At 38.2% G+C, this 19,707-nt stretch overlaps 1 protein-coding gene and 1 long non-coding RNA gene across 5 annotated transcripts in view; one reads left to right on the top strand and one right to left on the bottom strand.

Annotated features, from left to right (window-relative positions):
* The first annotated feature begins 5,205 nt into the window (after positions 1-5,205).
* LOC103277855 (uncharacterized) lies at positions 5,206-7,591 on the top strand. Its single transcript, XR_010002452.1, has 4 exons — positions 5,206-5,268; positions 5,688-5,778; positions 6,609-6,753; positions 7,458-7,591. It is a non-coding gene; the product is annotated as an uncharacterized LOC103277855 (long non-coding RNA).
* Positions 7,592-9,043: 1,452 nt separating this feature from the next.
* lcp2 (lymphocyte cytosolic protein 2) overlaps positions 9,044-19,707 on the bottom strand; it is a 75,845-nt gene continuing 65,181 nt past the window's right edge. For all 4 annotated transcript variants that reach the window (XM_062970466.1, XM_062970467.1, XM_008104640.3 and 1 more), the window contains 7 exons: positions 18,136-18,148; positions 16,884-17,010; positions 15,266-15,309; positions 12,726-12,847; positions 10,296-10,358; positions 10,034-10,189; positions 9,044-9,727 (listed from right to left, as the gene is read on the bottom strand). In XM_062970466.1, coding sequence (XP_062826536.1) covers positions 9,605-9,727; positions 10,034-10,189; positions 10,296-10,358; positions 12,726-12,847; positions 15,266-15,309; positions 16,884-17,010; positions 18,136-18,148 — 648 coding nt within the window. In that variant the 3' untranslated portion in view covers positions 9,044-9,604. The remainder of the gene's footprint in view (positions 9,728-10,033; positions 10,190-10,295; positions 10,359-12,725; positions 12,848-15,265; positions 15,310-16,883; positions 17,011-18,135; positions 18,149-19,707) is intronic.

The raw sequence follows: 19,707 nt of genomic DNA, 5'->3' as shown, positions 1-19,707 counted from the left end.
TTATCCAGAAGCTTGGATAAGCGAGGCTTGGATAAGTGAGACTCTACTGTAATAATAATAATTAATAATAATGGTTGTAAGAGAAGAAGAGACCCCTTGGGCCCAACCCCCTTCTGCCCTTGTGCTGTGGGGGCCGGATAAATGGCTTCGATGGGCCTTAGTTTGGGGACCCCCTGGTCTAAAGAATTACATGTTGTTACAGCATAGAAAACCAATGGGACTGCATGATGGTTAAGATGCTTGTGACGTAGACAACATTAGACAAATGGGGTAAATGATCTTTGTAAGCTAATAAAGATATGCTTGCTAATTTCTGTGAGGTGATAAAACCCTTGCAACCATTTTGGAAATTCGGACAAATCCTTTGATTGCCTGTATGCATGTATTTGTCACATTGCTATGGCCACGCAATAAATAGTTCTTTTGCAGTTTAAAGATCCAACTTTTTGTGGTGTTTTTCCTCGCCCTCTTCAAAGAAAAGGGGCCTCCTGCTTTTGACTTTGGATTAAGAGGAGTATTTTTTACATCTTTTACATCCTTGCCCCTTCACTACTACCATACAAATCCTGTGAATTCTAAATATTCTTCCCTGTGCTTCAAATAATAATAATAATAATAATAATAATAATAATAATAATAATAATAATAATAATAGGTCCCGGTGGTGATTGGCACATTGGGTGCCGTGCCAAAAGATCTCAGCCGGCATTTGGAAACAATAGACATTGACAAAATCACGATCTGCCAACTGCAAACACTGGGATCTGCACGCATCATCCAAAAATACATCACACAGTCCTAGACACTTGGGAAGTGTTCAACTTGTGATTTTGTGATACGAAATCCAGCATATCTATTTTGTTTGCTGTGTCATAAAATAATAATAATAATAATAATAATAATAATAATAATAATAATAATAAATAAATTAATTATTATTATTATTAACCCCACAGTTCAGTAGGCTGTAGCTACGGCAGCTAGAGTGGTGTCAGACCGCTGTAATTGTGTGGTGTGATAAGGGCCTTGGTCACATTACTGAAGTGTGAAATGGTTAGAGAATCCAAACAGGAAGTACTGAAATCCACAAGCATGTGGACAATTTCAACAGAAAGGAGGAAACCATGAAAATGAACAAAATTTGGCTACCAATATTTTTAAAAAAACCTAATATTGGGACAGTAAATAAAGAACAGCACTCTGAAAACAGGAATTCCAGACAGGAAACAATCGGGGCCAGCTAACACCTCCTAACAAATGATTCCCCCAGGCAGGAAGCAGCCAGGCCTTGAAGCTACAAGGCTATTCAAGGCTAATCAAACTGACTAATCACAACATTCACAATTGCCTCAAACAGACATGAGTTCTTTCTCCCTCCCTGGACTTTCCCACAGATATATACACACCCCTTGCCTAGTTTCCAACAGATCTCACAATCTCTGAGGATGCCTGCCATAGATGTGGGTGAAACATCAGAAGAGAATTCTTCTGGAACATGGCCATACACAGCCCGGAAAACCCACAGCAACCCAGTGATTCCAGCCATGAAAGCTTTTGACAACACAAAGAGGAAGTAAATAGAGAAACCATTCCTCAAAACCAGACTATTATCTGTGGGCTAAATCGGTGGAAAACCGCTCTTTGCAAGAATGATTTCACCCGGCTGGAGGCAAAGACTAAAACTATAGCTTCTCATTAGCAGCCCTGAATATTCCTTCCTCCTTCTCACTCCGGCCTAGAGTTTTGAGAGCAAAGTTGAAGGCACCGAGGCCTGTGCAGAAAAGAGTGCAACCACAGCAGAAGGAGCACCAACCACAGATCATAATATGATATCCTGCAGGGATGGGATATCCCCCTTATGCAGTTAGAGAGTGGCAGAAAATCCCTCTCTGCCATTTTGTACATTTGGCACAGACACTGTGCTAGAACAATGTAAGGCCTCCTTAAGGCGTGGCTTTCTCTACGCTGCATGCTTCTCTCCTCAGGAACAGAAAAGGGAGTCAACTTGAGAACTTTTATTTCGTGTTTGGGGGGGGGGGAGTATCAGGCCTCTTTTCCTCTTTCTCAAGCCCCTTCCACACTGCTGTATAAAATCCCACATTATCTGCTCTGAACTGGGTTATATGGCAGTGTGGACCCAGATCACCCAGTTCAAAGCAGATATTGTGGATTATCTGTCTTGACATTTTGGGTTATATGGCTGTGTGGAAGGGCCCTCAGAAACAGTGAGCTGACAAAACTAGAGAGTAGGGGCTGCATTCCCTGAGGAGAAACAGAAGCCAGATCTATATCGCTTTCTGCTTTCTTTTCTTTTCACAGTTCACTTAAATAAGAGGACTATACAGGTTGAGCATCCCTTATCCAGAATTCAGCACTCTGAAATACAGTAGTCTCGCTTATCCAACATAAATGGGCCGACAAAACATTGGATAAGCAAATACGTTGGATAATAAGGAGGGATTAAGGAAAAGCCTATTAAACATCAAATTAGGTTATGATTTTACAAATTAAGCACCAAAACATGTTATACAACAAATTTGACAGAAAAAGTAGTTCAATACAAAATAATGCTACATAGTAATAACTGTATTTACGAATTTAGCACCAAAATATCATGATTCATTGAAAACATCGACTACAAAAATGCATTGGCTAATCCAGAACGTTGGATAAGCGAGTGGTGGATAAGTGAGACTCTACTGTACTCCCAAATCTGAATTTTCCCCATAGCTGAGCTAGTGGGTGCATCTACACTGTGGAATGGATGCAGCTTGGCACCACGTTAACTGCCTTGGCTCAATGCCGTGGGACTATGGGACTTGTAGTTTGGTGAGGCATCAGCACTCTTTGGCAGAGAGGGCTAAACACCTTGTCAGACGACAATTCCCATTTGTTTTTGTGTCAGGAGCGACTTGAGAAACTGCAATTCCCATGATTCCGTAAGTGAAACATGGCAGTTAAAGTGGTGCCAAATTAAATTCTTTCTACAGTGTAGACCATGCATGGGCAAACTTGGATCGTCTAGGTGTTTTGGACTCCACTCCCACCATTCCTGACAGCCTCCTTTTCCGCCTCAGCCACTTAAGCTGAGGGGGAAATCACCATCCTGGATGGTGATTTCACAAACCATAGAGAACTGATTCACATTAAGAGCTTTCTTTTTCATGCATTTGTTGTCTGGCAGTGTGAAGCTAGCCTTGAATTGCATTTAATAGTCAGTGTAGATGGGGCCTTAGTTCCTAATATTCCTCCAAAGAGCAGGTTAATGCTGACACTTACTTCAGTGATGCATTAATATCTATTGATTTAGCATGTCCACTCTAATTTGGACTAACAATGAGAGTTTGATGTGTTGTCGAAGGCTTTCATGGACAGAATCACTGGGTTGCTGTGAATTTTCCGGGCTGTATGGCCATGTTCCAGAAGCATTCTCTCATGATGTTTCATCCACATCTATGGCAGGCATCCTCAGAGGTTGTGAGGTCTGTTAGAAACTAGGCAAGTGTTGTTCTTTATTTACTGTCCATTGAAATCCACAGCATGTGGACAATTTCAACAGAAAGGAGAAACCATGAAAACAGACACAATCTGGCTACCAGTATAAATCAGGACAGTAAATAAAAAACAACACTCAGAAGGTAGGGGGATTCCAGACATGAAACAATCAGGGCCAGCTAACACCTCCCAATAAAAGATTCCCCCAGGCAGGAAGTAGCCAGGCTTTGAATCTGCAAGGCCACTCACTGCTTATCAAGGTGGCCAATTGCACCATTCACACTTGCCTCAAACAGACAAAAGTGATTTCACCACAGATATATAAATCCCCCTTGCCTTGTTTCTAGCAGACCTCACAACCTCTGAGAATGCCTACCATCGATGTGGGCAAAATGTCAGGAGAGAACGCTTCTTGAACATGGTCATACAGCCCGTAAACCTCACAGCAACCCAATGAGAGTTTGGCCTTTTTCTTTCCATCACAGAAGCCTTTTATGTTTCCTTTATCCAAAAGCTGCACAGAAAAGTATAGCCAGAATCCCAGTGCTGGTTTCTCCTGTTTGTGCATGGGATTCACACAGCATTATTTTTTCTAACTATCCCATCGGATTCTAAATCCAACAGAGCCTTGGGAATACCTATGTGACACTGCAATGCGGTGTTCATGAATCTTTTAGCTATACAGCAACAATTGTGAAAATGCTGGCATGTTACAACCCACAAACAAGTGCTATGCTTCATTTGTTTTCTTTTAATACTATATTTATTAATACAATTATTAATTTTAATTCACCCCTTCTGACTTTCTGTTGAGCTGCTAAAACTATGTAATTTCACTTGGTCTTCATGGCTTAAAATTAGGAGTGACTGCTCTGGCTTTTTAAACACTGTTTACGTTGTTTTAAAATATGTTTTAGTCATGTATTGAGTTTTAAATGTTTTTCTTCAATGAACATCATCTCATGGATCCTTGTGGGCAGAGGCAATGAAGAGATATTATATTAATGAATAAAAGTAACTCAAATTATGCTAGATTTGTTCAAGGAAAACATGTTTGATTTTTCAAGGATGCAATATATCATAGAATCTTTGAAATACAGATTATGATACTAACATCTTAGGGTTTGTTGATGCTGCTTATTCAGGTCATTTCTGATTTAAGTTGACCATAAGGCAAATCTATCATCTGGTTTCTCTGGCAAGATTTCTTCAGATGAGGTTTGCCATTGCCTTCTTATGAGGATTCCAGTATTACTATTGTAATGTAATAGCTCCCTCTTCTGGCTAACGGTTTTAAAAACAGCTATGGCTAATTTCAAGTTGAACACTTCAATTTTTTAAAAAAATTTCTTTTGGCTAGTAGTTTTGTTTGTTTGTTTTTAAAAGCAACAATGTAACTTTATCTAAATATTTGGTTTGGTAGATGGATGTCTTCCTATTCTCACATAACATTTTTTTCTAGGAGAATCATGTAACTTTATGAAGCGATTCCCTATATGTCTAGTTGGAAGTGCCATTGAGCTCAATGATATTTACTCTTAGTTGATGTACTTGGCTGAGGATTGGACTATGGACCTCTTCACGCATGGCTAAAATCGGCAGCATGTGCCTATTTAGCCCAGATCACCCACGGAGCCTGCTGGTTCCCATCAAACAACGCTGATATGGCTCTGTGGGTGAAGGAGGGCGAAGCCAACACATGCCACTGCCATGGCAACATGGAAGGATTCCTGTGTTACCATTGATTTCAAATCTCTCATAAAAAGACATTATGTGAGTTGGTGCAACTGAGCACATTATATATATGTTGTTCTGGGTTTAAGAAGAATAAACCATTTGTTCTTTATTGTTCACCAGCAAGATAGTTCGTGGACTACACATTTTGATCATTTTTTCATTACACAACAACAAGGCCGTATGACCCTGTTCTACACATTGGAGAATGGCTCTGGAGACCAGGGTTTGAATCCCTGCTCAATCATGGAAACTCACTGTGTGTCCTTAAGTAAATCACACTCTGTCAGCCTCAGAGGCAGGCAGTGGCAAACTCTTCAGAACAAAGCTTCCCAAGAAAATTCTATGAGACATAACTTGTGGATGCGGAAGGTTGACTGTACACACATATATCCCAAATAGTTAAGTCTAATACCTTTTAATGCATCATTCTGATTTCATATCTGTTTTTTTTCCAGATGTCTAAGAACGATGACAATCAGCATCTTACTATTGGCAGTGCAATTAAAAATATGGATAGAATGTCATCTGAGCTGAATAAACTTATTGGTAATAATGCCACTATTACAACAGTCAAGATAAATTACTAGGGTACATGTGTGTATGTGTATGTGCAAAAGATAAGAAGGAAGACACTGATAGAATGTGTACATACATAGACATAATACATGAAACTAAAAGACAATTATCTGATACATGACGGTAACCCATTGGTAAGGTGATCCAGTTTTTCAGATGCACAATGCTTGATGTAATGACAGATATCATTGTTTATCAGAAAAACATTATATCTGTAATCATTTATGGCAACTGCTTTGTTAAACATGTTTAAAAACATAAAAAGTCAATGGGCATGCATATATGCATACTTGAGTAAGCATGCAAATATGTGTACATGTAAGACTGTGCCACCAGGATTTGCATAGTTACCTAGATCCCTCCTGCCTCATGTCTTTATCACAAGATCTGACTGCAAACTGATTGATAGATTAGGAAGATTGATAAGGTCTGATCAAGTATTCAGAAAAAGATCTGAGATCAACAAACATGTATAGGATTGTATCACCCCTCCCACCACACCCCACACACACACCTTTATTCATATGTTGAAAATATAAACTTATAGAGGAAGCTCCTTTCTGTGTACATTTTTAAGGGATAGGACATGGCTGGAATTCACTAAGGCAGATGCAAATGAGTAACAGAGCTACACATTACTGGTTTGCATTTGCAATCCCTATGTAATTCACTGCTTTGGAATGTATAGGGACTGTGAAAGTCCCCCAATTCTCACTTACTGTGCAGCAGCACTTGTGACAGGAGTCTGTTCCCCTGTTGATTGAAAAAGGTCATTCATTGACATCTTTGTCTTTTCATAGGCAATCTTCAGAGTGAAAGGAATTGGGACAGGAATCCCATTTCTGACTGTTGCACTGGAGATTGCTCACAGAAGTGGAAACATCAGTCAGCTGCATTACAGTTGATAGGGGAACAGACCCCTGTTGCTGCAAAGCCTGCAGCTTGGTAAGTGGGGATTGGGGCAGTTGGGCTGAAAACCACTAAATTATATAATTAAGGATGTTATGTAGCTAATAAGAGATTCAGAGCTCCCCCCTTTTGTATTTTCCCCTTAAGGTTTCTGGTTTTGTGGAAAGCATGTCTAGTGGAGCTTCCGTCAGACTGCTTTCCGCAAATAGAAAGCAATGATGGAGGATTTGGGCGGGGCTAGTGCACTCCCATCTTTGTGCTTTGATTTATTCCAGTGTAATTTGGCAAACAGCACTAAATTACACTCATTGATAAGCAGACATTTGAATCTACGGAGCTAAAATCACACTGGACCAGACTGTTGTGCTTCCACAGGTGTTAAGGATGCTGTTCGTAGGTGGAATATAACAGCAGTGGGTTATCCATTTATTTGCACACATATTTCACTGGCCTTTTAACTATAACTCTTACTGTGCTAGTATTTGAGGAATCTTTTATTAATATCTTGCATGCCTTCCCACTACGGTCTTCAGCAGGCTATCACTAGTCTTTTTTAGCCTTCTTTTCATTCTGCATTATGTGGATAGTAATAGTCATCTATCTTATAGACTAGTAAACTACTGGTGAAACACACATCCACGGTAACACTGTACCTTACTGCCTAAACACTTAAGGCTTCTTTGGCATTCTACATGAAAAACTGAATATATATTTCACAAAATAAACATTTTATTTTGCAGTAAAATCCCAAATGCTGCTTTGTGACCTTATATTGAACTTCAGTCAACCAGTGCAAGGAGATGTTTCAAAAGAAACGGAAGAAAAGAACCAGGAAGAGTTGAAAATAAAAGACTCTACTTTCGTTTATGATCCTTTTTCAGTTTCTCATTAGCAATAGTAATTTACAAACAGCAGCATCTTAAAGTATAGCAATGAGAAGGAAAAAATACATATTTGCTTTGATAACTTTTTGACATACTCTCAGGTTAACATTCACTGGGAGCACCTTTGAAAACTATAACCAAAACCTTACTGTTAGCTTCAACTCGAGTACAGTACACCCATTCAACCAATATGATTTACCTATATGTTGATTCAGTATTGTTTAGCTAAGACTAATGATTTAGGCATAACTCCAAAAATGGGCTTCTGAATAGAATAAGTTTGATCAGTTTGATTGTTATGTAGTTAGTATTGTTTAAGCCATGTAAGTAGTTGTTATTTCTCTGTTTATGTTGAAATAGTGCATTGATTGTGCATAATAAATCAATTGGAAGGGAAATATATCACTTAAATCCATTTTTTAAAGCATTGCTTTACTGTTAATAAACCAGCAATGCATGTACATTAGAACTGGTGTTTCCATTTCTTTGTGTTTATGGATGCTAACTCCAATAGTATCAACAGCCAACATAGATAGTGACCAGAGTAATTAGGAAGTTCTATAAGCAATAGATCCAAAATAAATATTACAAGTTCAGGAAATATTTATCTTCATGCTGTAGTATAGAGAGAAAATGTATGGTTTATCAGCATACAAGCATACATTCCTTAATATAGTACTATAGAATTGGTGCGGGTAAATAAACCTTTCCAAGTTCTGCAGTAAAAATATCTGCAAAAGTATTGCAATTTTTTGGATTAAGTGATAGGTTAAAGATTGAAGCTGGTATTCAGTATTATAGTTACATATTTGGAACCTGGATTTACAAATCCACAATTGATTTGTATTCAGTAAAACTACATAGTGTTTCTATTAAATGGCACCCCTGACCACCTTTAGAGCCAACTGCTGAATCAGTGAAAGGGATTTGTTCAGCTTGTGATTGGGGCACTAGTGAGTGAAGCTGTGCCAATCAGAAGCAGAACCCCATTGCAAGTCCTTGTCACAACCTGTCTGGCTGGTGGGAAGGCGGTGAGACATCCTTCTTATTCTCATTGGAAACTGAATAGACCTCCACCTAATCAGATAGCTGACTCGTATGGTGGACCTGGGGGAGGCATTGAGTTTCAGGCCAGGAAACATTATTAAGTTATATAGATTAACTAAGCAAATGATATAGGATATTAGCACATGTTTCTGAAGTTTTTCTGGGAAATTATTTCTATATATGCAGTTGTTATTGTTATCAGCATCATCAACCCACTTTAACGATGCATACTTAGAACACACACAAAGCATGATTAAAAGCAAGCAATTCCCAATTCTGCTTACAGGTAATTAGGAGAAAATAAAGGAAACGGAAAATGTTTGAACCAAACACTGACTGTGGCTTATTTTCTGTATACCAAATATTTCCACTGGGTGGAACAAGAATTCATAACCTTTATAAAATACAAAACCATGTTTATTAATTGTCACTTCAAATGCACGGCCTGCAACTGATAACATCATGCTTGAAATATGACAAACAGATGTTCCCACAGAGAAAATAGCATGCATATTGTTTTCAAGTGGATCAATACACCAATATATTATGCTATTCTGAACTGAAGTTTACTATTTACTGTAAGGTTACTATGGAAAATTCATACAGGGCTACTCCCTCAGAAGTAACCTTTGCATTAGAAGGAAAAAATATTCAGTAATCACAGATCTGAAGTTCTTTTCAGCTGATTCAGTGTATATTTCAGACCATGGGTTACACATACATAAAACTACATCATTTTTTGTATTTCATGAAATTATGAGAAATGATACACTAAAGAAAAAAGGGAGTAACTTTTGCACATTGGAGGCAAATAAAGGATGGACTTTGCATTCTGACATGATTATAAAAATATAACAAGTTATCTCAGTTCAACCAGATGAACAGAAACATTTATTCTTCCAGTTTTATCTTGTAAAGAAACATATAGCAAATCTGGTCCTTCATGAAATGTTCTTCTAAAGACATCCAGCAGCATATTTCAACACACATTGCTTCCTTGAACATCGATCTTTCCCATCTATTAGTAACAAGGGCATTCTGGTGAAGTTATCAATGATGTCAGCCACTGAAGTAAACTCCTGTGAGATTTACAAAAAGTATTTCAGTCAGCAATAATCACTATGAAGAAAGCTAAATCAGTATCATTTTGGCTCTTCTGTAATTATTTTGTTTTTTAAAGAGTACTCTTGGGCACAGCTGAGTGAATTTATTATACAAATATAGTTTTAATTTTTTGCTGTTACCCTTGATTTGATCATGCTCAGTTAGTGAATTTGAATGTGAAGGAAGTTGAAGAATGAGCAATTTAAATCACACGGAGCCTTAGGTTTAATAACCTGTCTGCTTATTGGAAATAAGATGAAGTAAACTATAGTGTATCATACCTCATTTGCTTTCATTACAGTTCCCAGGAAGTACAGATTATTCTCCTGTTGGTAACGTATTTGAATATTGTACACCTTGTTATTGTAAAGCACCATCAGGACATATGGCTGCTCAGAAGTTTTTCTTGAGCTGTTTCTTACTAAGTATGTGCCATCCTAGAAAGCCAAGATATAAAATATGTTTAAAACAGGCAGAATCAAAACTGAACATTTATGTTAAGGATTAGACTCAGACTATCTGACAGAATAATTAAGTGTTCACCTGGTTAATACTCCTAAGGGCAATTTCTGCTTCTGGTCGGGTGATATCTGCAGCATACCATTTCTGATTTTGCAGTCCCCAATTATAATTGAGACAAACAGAGAGAGAGAGAGAGAGAGAGAGAGAGAGAGAGAGAGAGAGAGAGAGAGAGAGAGAGAGAGAGAGGAAAAACAATATTATTGATAAAAGTTTACACCATGTTACCAACACAGAGCAAAAGAGTACAGATAACACTGTGCAACATAATTTTGTTCCTGGGTTATAAATATTTGCTAATTGGTTCTATCACAAAAATGTAAAAAGTTTATTAAACTGCAAAAATGTTTTTGTGGGACATCCTGCAGCACATTTTGCTTTAGTTTTTCAGTGAATTTCTCATAGAGTCTCAACCGGGCTGTGGCACAGCTGCTTAGGAGCCAGCTGCAATAAATCACTACTGACCGAGAGGTCATGAGTTTGAAGCCAGCCCGGGTCGGATTGAGCATTCCAACCCATTAATAGCTTAGCTCGCTGTTGACCTATGAAGCTCGAAAGACAGTTGCATCTGTCGAGTAAAGAATTTAGGTACCGCTTTATGCGGGGAGGCTAATTTAATTAATTTACGACACCATAAAAACCTCCAGCAGTGTGTAGAAAGAATGAGGAAGTTCTCCATCAAGGACTCGGTGCCACAAGTGGACGATGAAGTGGCCGCTTCCCCTGTGGCTGGAATTGAGCATATCCTCATAAAGCCAGAAACTGGGAAATGTTAGATTGCCTCTGTGTCTGTCTATATGGCGTATGTCTAATGGCATTGAATGTTTGCCACTTATACAGTAGAGTCTCACTTATCCAACACTCGCTTATCCAACATTCTGGATTATCCAATGCATTTTTGTAGTCAATGCTTTCAATACATTGTGATATTTTGGTGCTAAATTCGTTAATACAGTAATTACTACATAGCATTACTGCGTATTGAACGACTTTTTCTGTCAGATTTGTTGTATAACATGATGTTTTGATGCTTAATTTATAAAATCATAACCTAATTTGATGTTTAATAGGCTTTTCCTTAATCCCTCCTTATTATCCAACATATTCACTTATCCAACGTTCTGCTGGCCCGTTTATGTTGGATAAGTGAGACTCTACTGTATGTGGATTATGATCCATCCTTAATCCCCTTCAGGGTGAGAAGGGCGGAATATAAATACTATAAATAAATAAATAAAACCCTGAAAATGACTCTCAATTGGTAATTTAGTGGTTACAAAGAATACCACAACTCCTGTTGGAAACATCTGAAAACACTGGGGTGTTGTGTGGTTTCTGGGCTGTATGGCTGTTTTCTATCAGCATTTTTTTCTGACATTTCACCTGCATCTGTGGCTGGCATCTTCAGATGAGTCAAAGATTTTTCCTTAATCAGCATAGACAATTTGTTCAATTTGTTGGTCTCCTTGAGATTCCCACAGGGTTGGAGCTCAGAAAAGGCAGAGGTGAGTTTGGAGGGGGGCTTTCCTTGGTGTGCGGGAACTCCACTCGAGTCTTTTTGGGGTGGGGGGCGGGGGGTAGGGCTTGAACCCATAACCCACTCACCCCTTGGCTATGGGCTTGTGTGTATGTGCACACATGTACATCCATAAATCATGTAGTTGCCCCCTTGGCACATAGCTCAAGGTCGGTGCTTATTTCAAGCCTATAATTATTTTATCATGCAGTCACCTGACAGTGATTGCTCAACTACGATAGTGCGTCCAAGCTTACAACAAATAACTGCAACCTAGGAATTGACCAGAAAGAGTTAAGATTCAGGGCACAAGCCCTCATTGGCAAATGAACCATGACAGGTGTTGATTCAACCTGAGCATCAGAGTGGAGTTCTATCCAAAGAGAAGAGCCAACTTTAGGTTTAAAGAGACTGTTTCAGGTAAGCTTAAGTCATGTGTCAAGATCTGACAACTATAAAGGTTTCTTCACCAGGATTCTGACTTTGTGGGATTAAAGTTCAAGATTTCTGTCTATAAAAGTTGTTTTTCTATAGCTTATGTCATATAAGGTTTGTTTGTTTTACTGTCATGACAATGAAGGTTCTCATTTTTAAAACACCAAAGAGGTTTATAACATTGCATATCAAAATCCTCTGAATACAATAGAAAAAAGTGATAAAATCATAAAATAGTGATAAATACTATACTATAAATAGAATAAAATAAGGGAAATACCAGAGAAGATTTTTAAAAGTACAGTCTTAAAGGTACAGTAGATGAATTAGACTCAAGCTTCTCCTACCAGCAGAAATATATCTGAAAGTCAGTAGTCTCTCAGTTAATCTGTTCCTTAGATGTGTTTCTGACCTCCACCTCTGACTTCATCATGTACAGGAGCTAGTTATGATAATATCTGGGAATTCTGACTATTAAACAGCCCCTGATGGCATTCCTGTACCTTATTGCATAGTTCCATGTCTTCATTCTCAGCTTTGGGAAACTGTGTGATCGGTCTGTTAGGAACTGGTAATGGAGGTCTTCCATCAGCTGGGCCTTTGGAATATGTTGGAGGAATGCTACCTTCAGAAATGTAAACATTAGTGTATTAAATGGATGTTGAGACATTACAAAGGAACCTGATTTGAAAATGGTATATATCCTTGAAAAAAACTTAGCAAATATAAACATTTACTTAAGTTTAGCTGTATTTTGTTGTTTTATATAAATTTGATGAAAATTAACCCAGAAATGTTCACAGGCTGAGAACCTGAGAAGCACAGATGAAGTTTACTGGGAATGGCAGATGCTCTAGAATTGATTTATACTGGCTGCTGCTACAATTGCTTAGTCATAATTTATCTGTTCAGCGAGCCAACACATATTTGCAAGGAGCAAGTCTTTTCTTAGCTTGCCACTTGCTTTTTAAGGCAAATGGCATCCCTGTTCTGAAGCTTTGATATTGTAAAGAAAAGAAAAAGAGTGTCATGTTACCATCCTTTCTAAACATGTAAAATACACTGAAAAGGGGATTTTCAGCTCATCTTCCTAGAGCTTTTTGAATTTTTATTATGACCATAAGATATTTGTAAATGGAAACCTGCTTCTCTTCCATTACTATGGAAGAGAAGCAGGTAAAATCATAGTAAACTGAATAGACTCAATTTGAAGGCAAATTAAAGGAAAAGAAAGCAAAGACTGAAAAGGGAACAGGAAAAGGTGGTTAATAGATGCATAATAATGTAACTAAACTGTGGCAAACCAGTTGACATCAATGAAAAAATATTCACTCATGGATGTTTGGTCAAGAAAATACCGACCCCTACTGATAGCATTAAGCAAAAATCGCCAAAATCAGACACTGCTGCACAATAATTCACATAACCTACCAAATCTAACAAATGAGGAACATATAGAGATGAACTCTGAGATCCCTTCTTGTCACTGTGAGAATCACAGAAAAACAGATACCTTTCAATTGGTTCAACATGAAGATGTGGACATGACCCTTGGAGAGGTGAGAGCTATCACATATATCAAACAGGCCAGAGGGGGATTGGCAGAGTGGATGAAGGTGTGGTCAGTGCCTCCTTGAAGCAAGGCAGAATTCAAAATTGCCTAAAGGAGACTGTTATGAGACCTATATTTAAAAAGCCATCCCTGAATCCCTACGCTTTGGAGTACCATCGGCTAGTGTCCAATCTCCCTTTTTTGAGCAAGGTTTTGGAGCATGTGGTGGTCTCCCAGGGCTTTCTGGATAAAAGATTATCTAGATCCATTTTCATCTGGTTTCAGGGATGGTTGTGGATCAGAGACAGCTTTGGTTGCCTTGGTGGATAACCTATGCAGAGAATTGAACAGGGGGAGTGTGCCTCTGCTGGTCCAAAGAGCTGTGGCCAGGTTGCTAACTGGAGCTGGCTACAGGGAGAGGACAGCCCCCTTGGTGCAGCAGCTTTTTTGGCTGCCAGAAAGTGCTGGTTATGACCTTTAAAGCCCTAGATGGCTCAGGTCCAGGCTATTTGGCTGACTGCCTCTCCTTGTATGAACCTGCCTGGATCCTAGGGTCTTCAGGAGGGGTTCTTCTCCTGCCCCACCTCCATCTCAAGCTCGATTGGTGGGAACATGATAAGGGTCTTCCTTCTTGGTGGCTGCCCCTCGACTCTGGAACTTCCCAGGGAAGCCAGAACGGCTCCTTCCCTGCTGTCCTTCCAGTGACAGTCCAAAACCTTCTTATTCAGACAGGCTTTTAAATAATAAGGTTTTTAAGAGCAAGTGAGGGAGTGCTGTGGTTTTAGATTTGAATACGTTTTTAAAGATTTAAACTGTTTTCAAGGAATTAAACTGTTTACTTTTTAATACCATTAATATTTAATTCTATTTTAATATTTGTATATTTTTTGGCTTTAAATTGTATTTAATTTGGTTTTACTCTAAGCCTCTTTGAGTCTCTTTTATACAGAAAAAAAACAGGGTATAATGTATAATTACAACAACAGCCAGGGCCTGATATATGGCAAACCTATTCACCATGAGTATGCATGCCATGGATATATTTTTGTTACATTGAGCTAGAGCTTGATCTAATATGTTATGATGGTTGCCATTAATTTAACTATGGAAATACCGTTGTTTGGCAGGATCAAATTTGGTTTTACAGTTCTAAAATATGTATGTGTTTTATTAAAACTATATAATTCTTACATTGCTTTTAAACCATACTATGAAAACAACACATGTTTGAGCCACAGATGCCTTATACATGTGCACTGGCACAAAACAGCCATTGAAATCAAATGGATTAAGTATTTAATTTAATCTTTCATGGCATATAACTAATATATTAAATATAATACTACTATAAGATATAATGATAAACTGTTTTATTGTTGTATATTGTATATTTTAAGTTGTAATGTTTTTGATTGTGAGCCACTTTGAGTCTTTGTATGGAGAGATAAAGCAGAATATAAATAAATAAATAAAATATCTCATAATACATACTTGGCTGAAGTCGGGGTGGTAGTGAGACAGTTGATGAATTAGCACTTTAAAAATAAGAAAGCTGTTGTTAGTATTTTATATCCCATCGTTTAAGTAGGATGTTTATTCAAGGCAGCTAGTAGAAATTAAAACAAATACTTTCAAAAAATCTATAGGCAAAGGCATACAAAATATGTTTTAAAAGTAATTGAACACTTGATATAATTTAAACCAATGGAAAGATGTCATTTAAAAAGACAAACAACAATAACAATATCTGGTCATCACGTACATTAAGTCCTATCCCTAGGAAGTTTCAGTTCCCAAAATACTGTGGTAATGTTTTTTATCTATCTACAGAAGGACAATGAAGATGGCACCAGGAAAAGTAGTTCTACAACCTGGAATTCAACTTCTGCATGCTGCATGCTGCAGAGCCTCCCTCAAAGATGTGGCATAATATGGTCCTTCAGATACCTTAACCCAACACATGGGATGGGACTAAGTTATATAGAATGGCACAGCTGCTATGAGATTCAGCCTGGGCGTACTTTTAAAGCATCTTCCTAGTACTGTATCTCAATTCTCAGTAAATGTAACTACATCAGGGAAAATTATTAAACAGAAATGTAAGTACAAAGGGCAATATTACGGTAAATGCCTGGGCTTCTATGGGACACTAAGTTTTCTTTGGAGGTTACTGGGAGTTCAGCAAGAGAATGTGTTGTTCAAAAAATAAAATAAAAGGAGCTATTGATGTACTAACTTTTCATACAGGGGATTTCTATTATTTTAATATGGGGTTTCCTGTGGCCTGAAAAGTACTTCAAGCATTTATCAAGGGTAAAGGTTGGTAAACTGGTGTACATCAGTATGGTACATGGGATTTTTTTCCCGCTTTGGTCCAGCAGGCTTGGGGCCTCTGAATTCTGTATTCATATAATTGATTAGTCTAATCCATGGTGTATTATCGTCTGCTTTCCCATTCCTGCAGAAATATGTGGTAGGCTTTAGTTAACTTTTTATCAAGCATTGATCACTTATGAATTCATATGTGTACCTCTTACAAAAATACTAAAAGGCATATACAGTATTAGAATTGAGCCTGGAAATGTGTTTTGTGTAGAACTTACATGGAAACTAGATGTGTTTAAACTGCAACTCTCAATTTGTTTCATATCCTTTTGTGTGGAACAAACATGACAACTTAAAAAGATAAGTAATTCAGGCAAAATACAAATATGGGTAGAGAACATTGTCATGAAAGCCCATTATACATAGCTGAGGAAGGGTGAAAGGCAGATCTTGGAATTAAACTTAAATGTGTTATCATGAATAAGTAAGGTAGTAATCATGAATAATAATTTTCCTTTGCTATGATAGAAAGTGTTGAGTGTTAGACAATGACTCTGAAGACTACTGGAGTGACTTTAAGCAAGAAACATTCTTGGCCTCAGAGGAAACCAAGGATGAACCCACTCCAAACGTTTTTTTTTTTGTTTTTGTTTTTTTAAGAAAACCATATCAGGATTGCCATAAGTTGAAAATGCCCTAAAGGTACACAAGAACAGCAAAGAAACATTCTACAACAGAAAAAGATGTAATAGTTCACAACTAATGGCAATTCAGCTCAACAAACCTTTCTGTGTATGAATCAGGCATACCCCTTGGTGGTAAAGGACTGTGCTTAGATTGTAGCTTGGATATAGAAGGGAATGTGTTAAAAGCCTGCAAAGATGGCTGTGGAACTGGCCGTTGGGGAGCATCTGAAAAGAGGACAGCAATAAATAAATAATACATACCCTTTTCAATAGAATAGGAAAGGTAGAACTATATCATTATGCTCTGGAAAAAAATTGGATACTTCTAGATTCTAGTAGAAGGCTCACTGAAATTTTGGTTGGTCTTAAATGTTTTAAAATTAAATTTCAATGCAGGTGATTAAGTAATATGTTCCTAACAAAGCACTGCACTCCATAGTGTAAGTTAACTACAGTTTTCAAATGTTTTAAAAGGCAGCTTGAAATACCTTTTTTAACAGTAATATAATCTTTAGGTAAAAACATGGTTGCCGGTCACAGCTGACTCTGACCAAGTAGGCATGGGGAAATATAGATCACATGTAACCACAAAATGTTAACAGTTCTATAATGCTGCCAAAGCCCAAGACAAAAAAAATCAATCCCCCAAACACTTCATACATAATTGACAGATTAAGGAATTTACCACATTGAGATCCAATTTGCGGGGGATAGCAGAGAGATTCGTCATGTACCATCACCCGCATTGGCGTTTTACCTCTCCCACAGGGGAAATATCCCACCCAGGCTACCTCTGTTCTTATCAGTGGAACACAGGACGCCTCCCGTGTTTTTGCGGCAGCATCCTAGGACACTTGGAGGATGCTAGGACGCTGGAAGTAGCTGTGCATTATCTGATGGAATCCAGCAGGCTCCATCCTCCCAGCGTCCTCCAAGCATTATAGGATGCTAAAATTGGCTAATGTGATGAGGTTCTTACTCAACCACCCTCCAACCCATCCATTTCTGAATCATAGAAGAGCACTGTCCAAACCAGAAGTGATCTTTAGCTGTGATTTTTATTTGTTTTTGGGCTGAAAATGAGATAATACAGCCTATCATAGGTTTCTGGGGTGAAAACTGACCCCAGTTGCAGTTGATAAAATGTTATTACTGTTTTGTCATGGAATAGAAACACTGAAAATGTGTATTGGCAACCACAACACTTTTAAGTTGTCAGAACAGAGATAAAACTAGAAGCTTTCTAACAATTATGCAGTTTAACAGAAAGAAGAACAAGTATATTTTATAGGATGGTTGTAGTATTATTATTAAAAACAATAATGATGATAGTAATAATACATTACATACTGCCATCTTCAAGCTGAAAGGAAAAAACAAAATAAATTAACATTTGGGCACAGTTTATGCAAAGATCTGCTAATCAATCTACCACCCACTTTGAGGGTGGTAAAAAAAAAAAGGTAAAGGTTTTCCCCTGACGTTATGTCCAGTCGTGACCAACTCTGGGGGTTGGTGTTCATCTCCATTTCTATGCCGAAGAACCAGTGTTGTCCGTAGACACCTCCAAGGTCATGTGGCCGGCATGACTGCATGAAGCACCGTTACCTTCCCGCCGGAGCGGTACCTATTGATCTACTCACATTTGCATGTTTTCGAACTGCTAGGTTGGTAGGAGCTGGGGCTAACAGTGGGCGCTCATTCTGCTTCCGGGATCTGAACCTGGCACCTTTTGGTCCACAAATTCAGCAGCTCAGTCCTTTAATGCACTGTGCCACCAGGGTGGTAGATAATATATAATTTACATTTTATCTAAGTAACCTTTTGATTTTCAACATGTATGAGCTTGCCATGGGATAAGCCTATGTAGATCTAAAAATAAATGGGAAGTTTAGGATTCAATCAGAATAGGCAGTTTCTGAAAGAGTTGTTATGTCAATTGCTTCTATTTTGTTTCTAAAAATGGTTCTAGTTTTGTATCTATTACTTTTAGACATTTGGATTAAGATTGTGCCAAGATACACCACATTCAGTCTTACACAAACTAACAACCTTTGTATGTAAAACTTGCACTTGTAAAAATAAAAGAGCTGGAGGGTATAAGTAAAGGTAAAAGTTTTTCCCCTGACATTAAGTCTAGTTGTGTCCAACTCTGGGAATTGGTGCTCATCTCCATTTCTAAGCCAAAGAGCTGGCGTAGATGCCTCCAAGGTCATGTGGCCAGCATGACTGCATGGAGCGCCATTACGTTTTCACCGGAGCAGTACCTATTGATCTACTCACATTTGCATGTTTTTGAACTGCTAGGTTGGGAGAAGCTGGGGCTAACAGCAGGAGCTGACCCTGCTCCCCGGATTCCCCTTTTGGTCAGCAAGTTCAGCAGCTCAGCAGTTTAACCTGCTGCGCCACCAGGAGTTCCAGAGGCTAGAGGGTATACCATCCTATTAATTCAGACATCATCAAACTGTGGCCCTCCAGCTGTTTGGGCCCCGAACTCCCAGAATTCCTGACCATTTAACAAGCTGGCTAGGGCTTCTGGGATTTGGAGGCCCAAACAGCTGGTGGCCCGAGTTTGAGGATGCCTGTAATAGTTTAATTTGTGCAGTTGTAATTTCTTCATCCTTGCAGCTTTAGAGGTCATAGATATGATTTAGTCAATGCCTCATATTATTTTCTTATTTACTAGTTGTATTATAATTTCTTAAATTGTTATGCTATAACTTTTTATTACTACTACCTCATATTTTATATTATTCATTGTTTTATAATTATGTACTGCTTTTTGCCATCTTATTTTTCATTCCAATAAACTTTAAAATTGCTTTGCTTTTGAGTGTCGTGTTGGTTCAAACATCATTCTCTCTGCTCATTAGACTTATATACCAAGACTGGTGTAGAAAAAGGATTTACTATAATTGTGCT

Source organism: Anolis carolinensis, chromosome 2, assembly GCF_035594765.1.
Source record: "Anolis carolinensis isolate JA03-04 chromosome 2, rAnoCar3.1.pri, whole genome shotgun sequence".
NCBI classification, from domain to species: Eukaryota; Metazoa; Chordata; class Lepidosauria; order Squamata; family Dactyloidae; genus Anolis; species Anolis carolinensis.
This window is presented reverse-complemented; position numbering and strand designations above follow the sequence as displayed.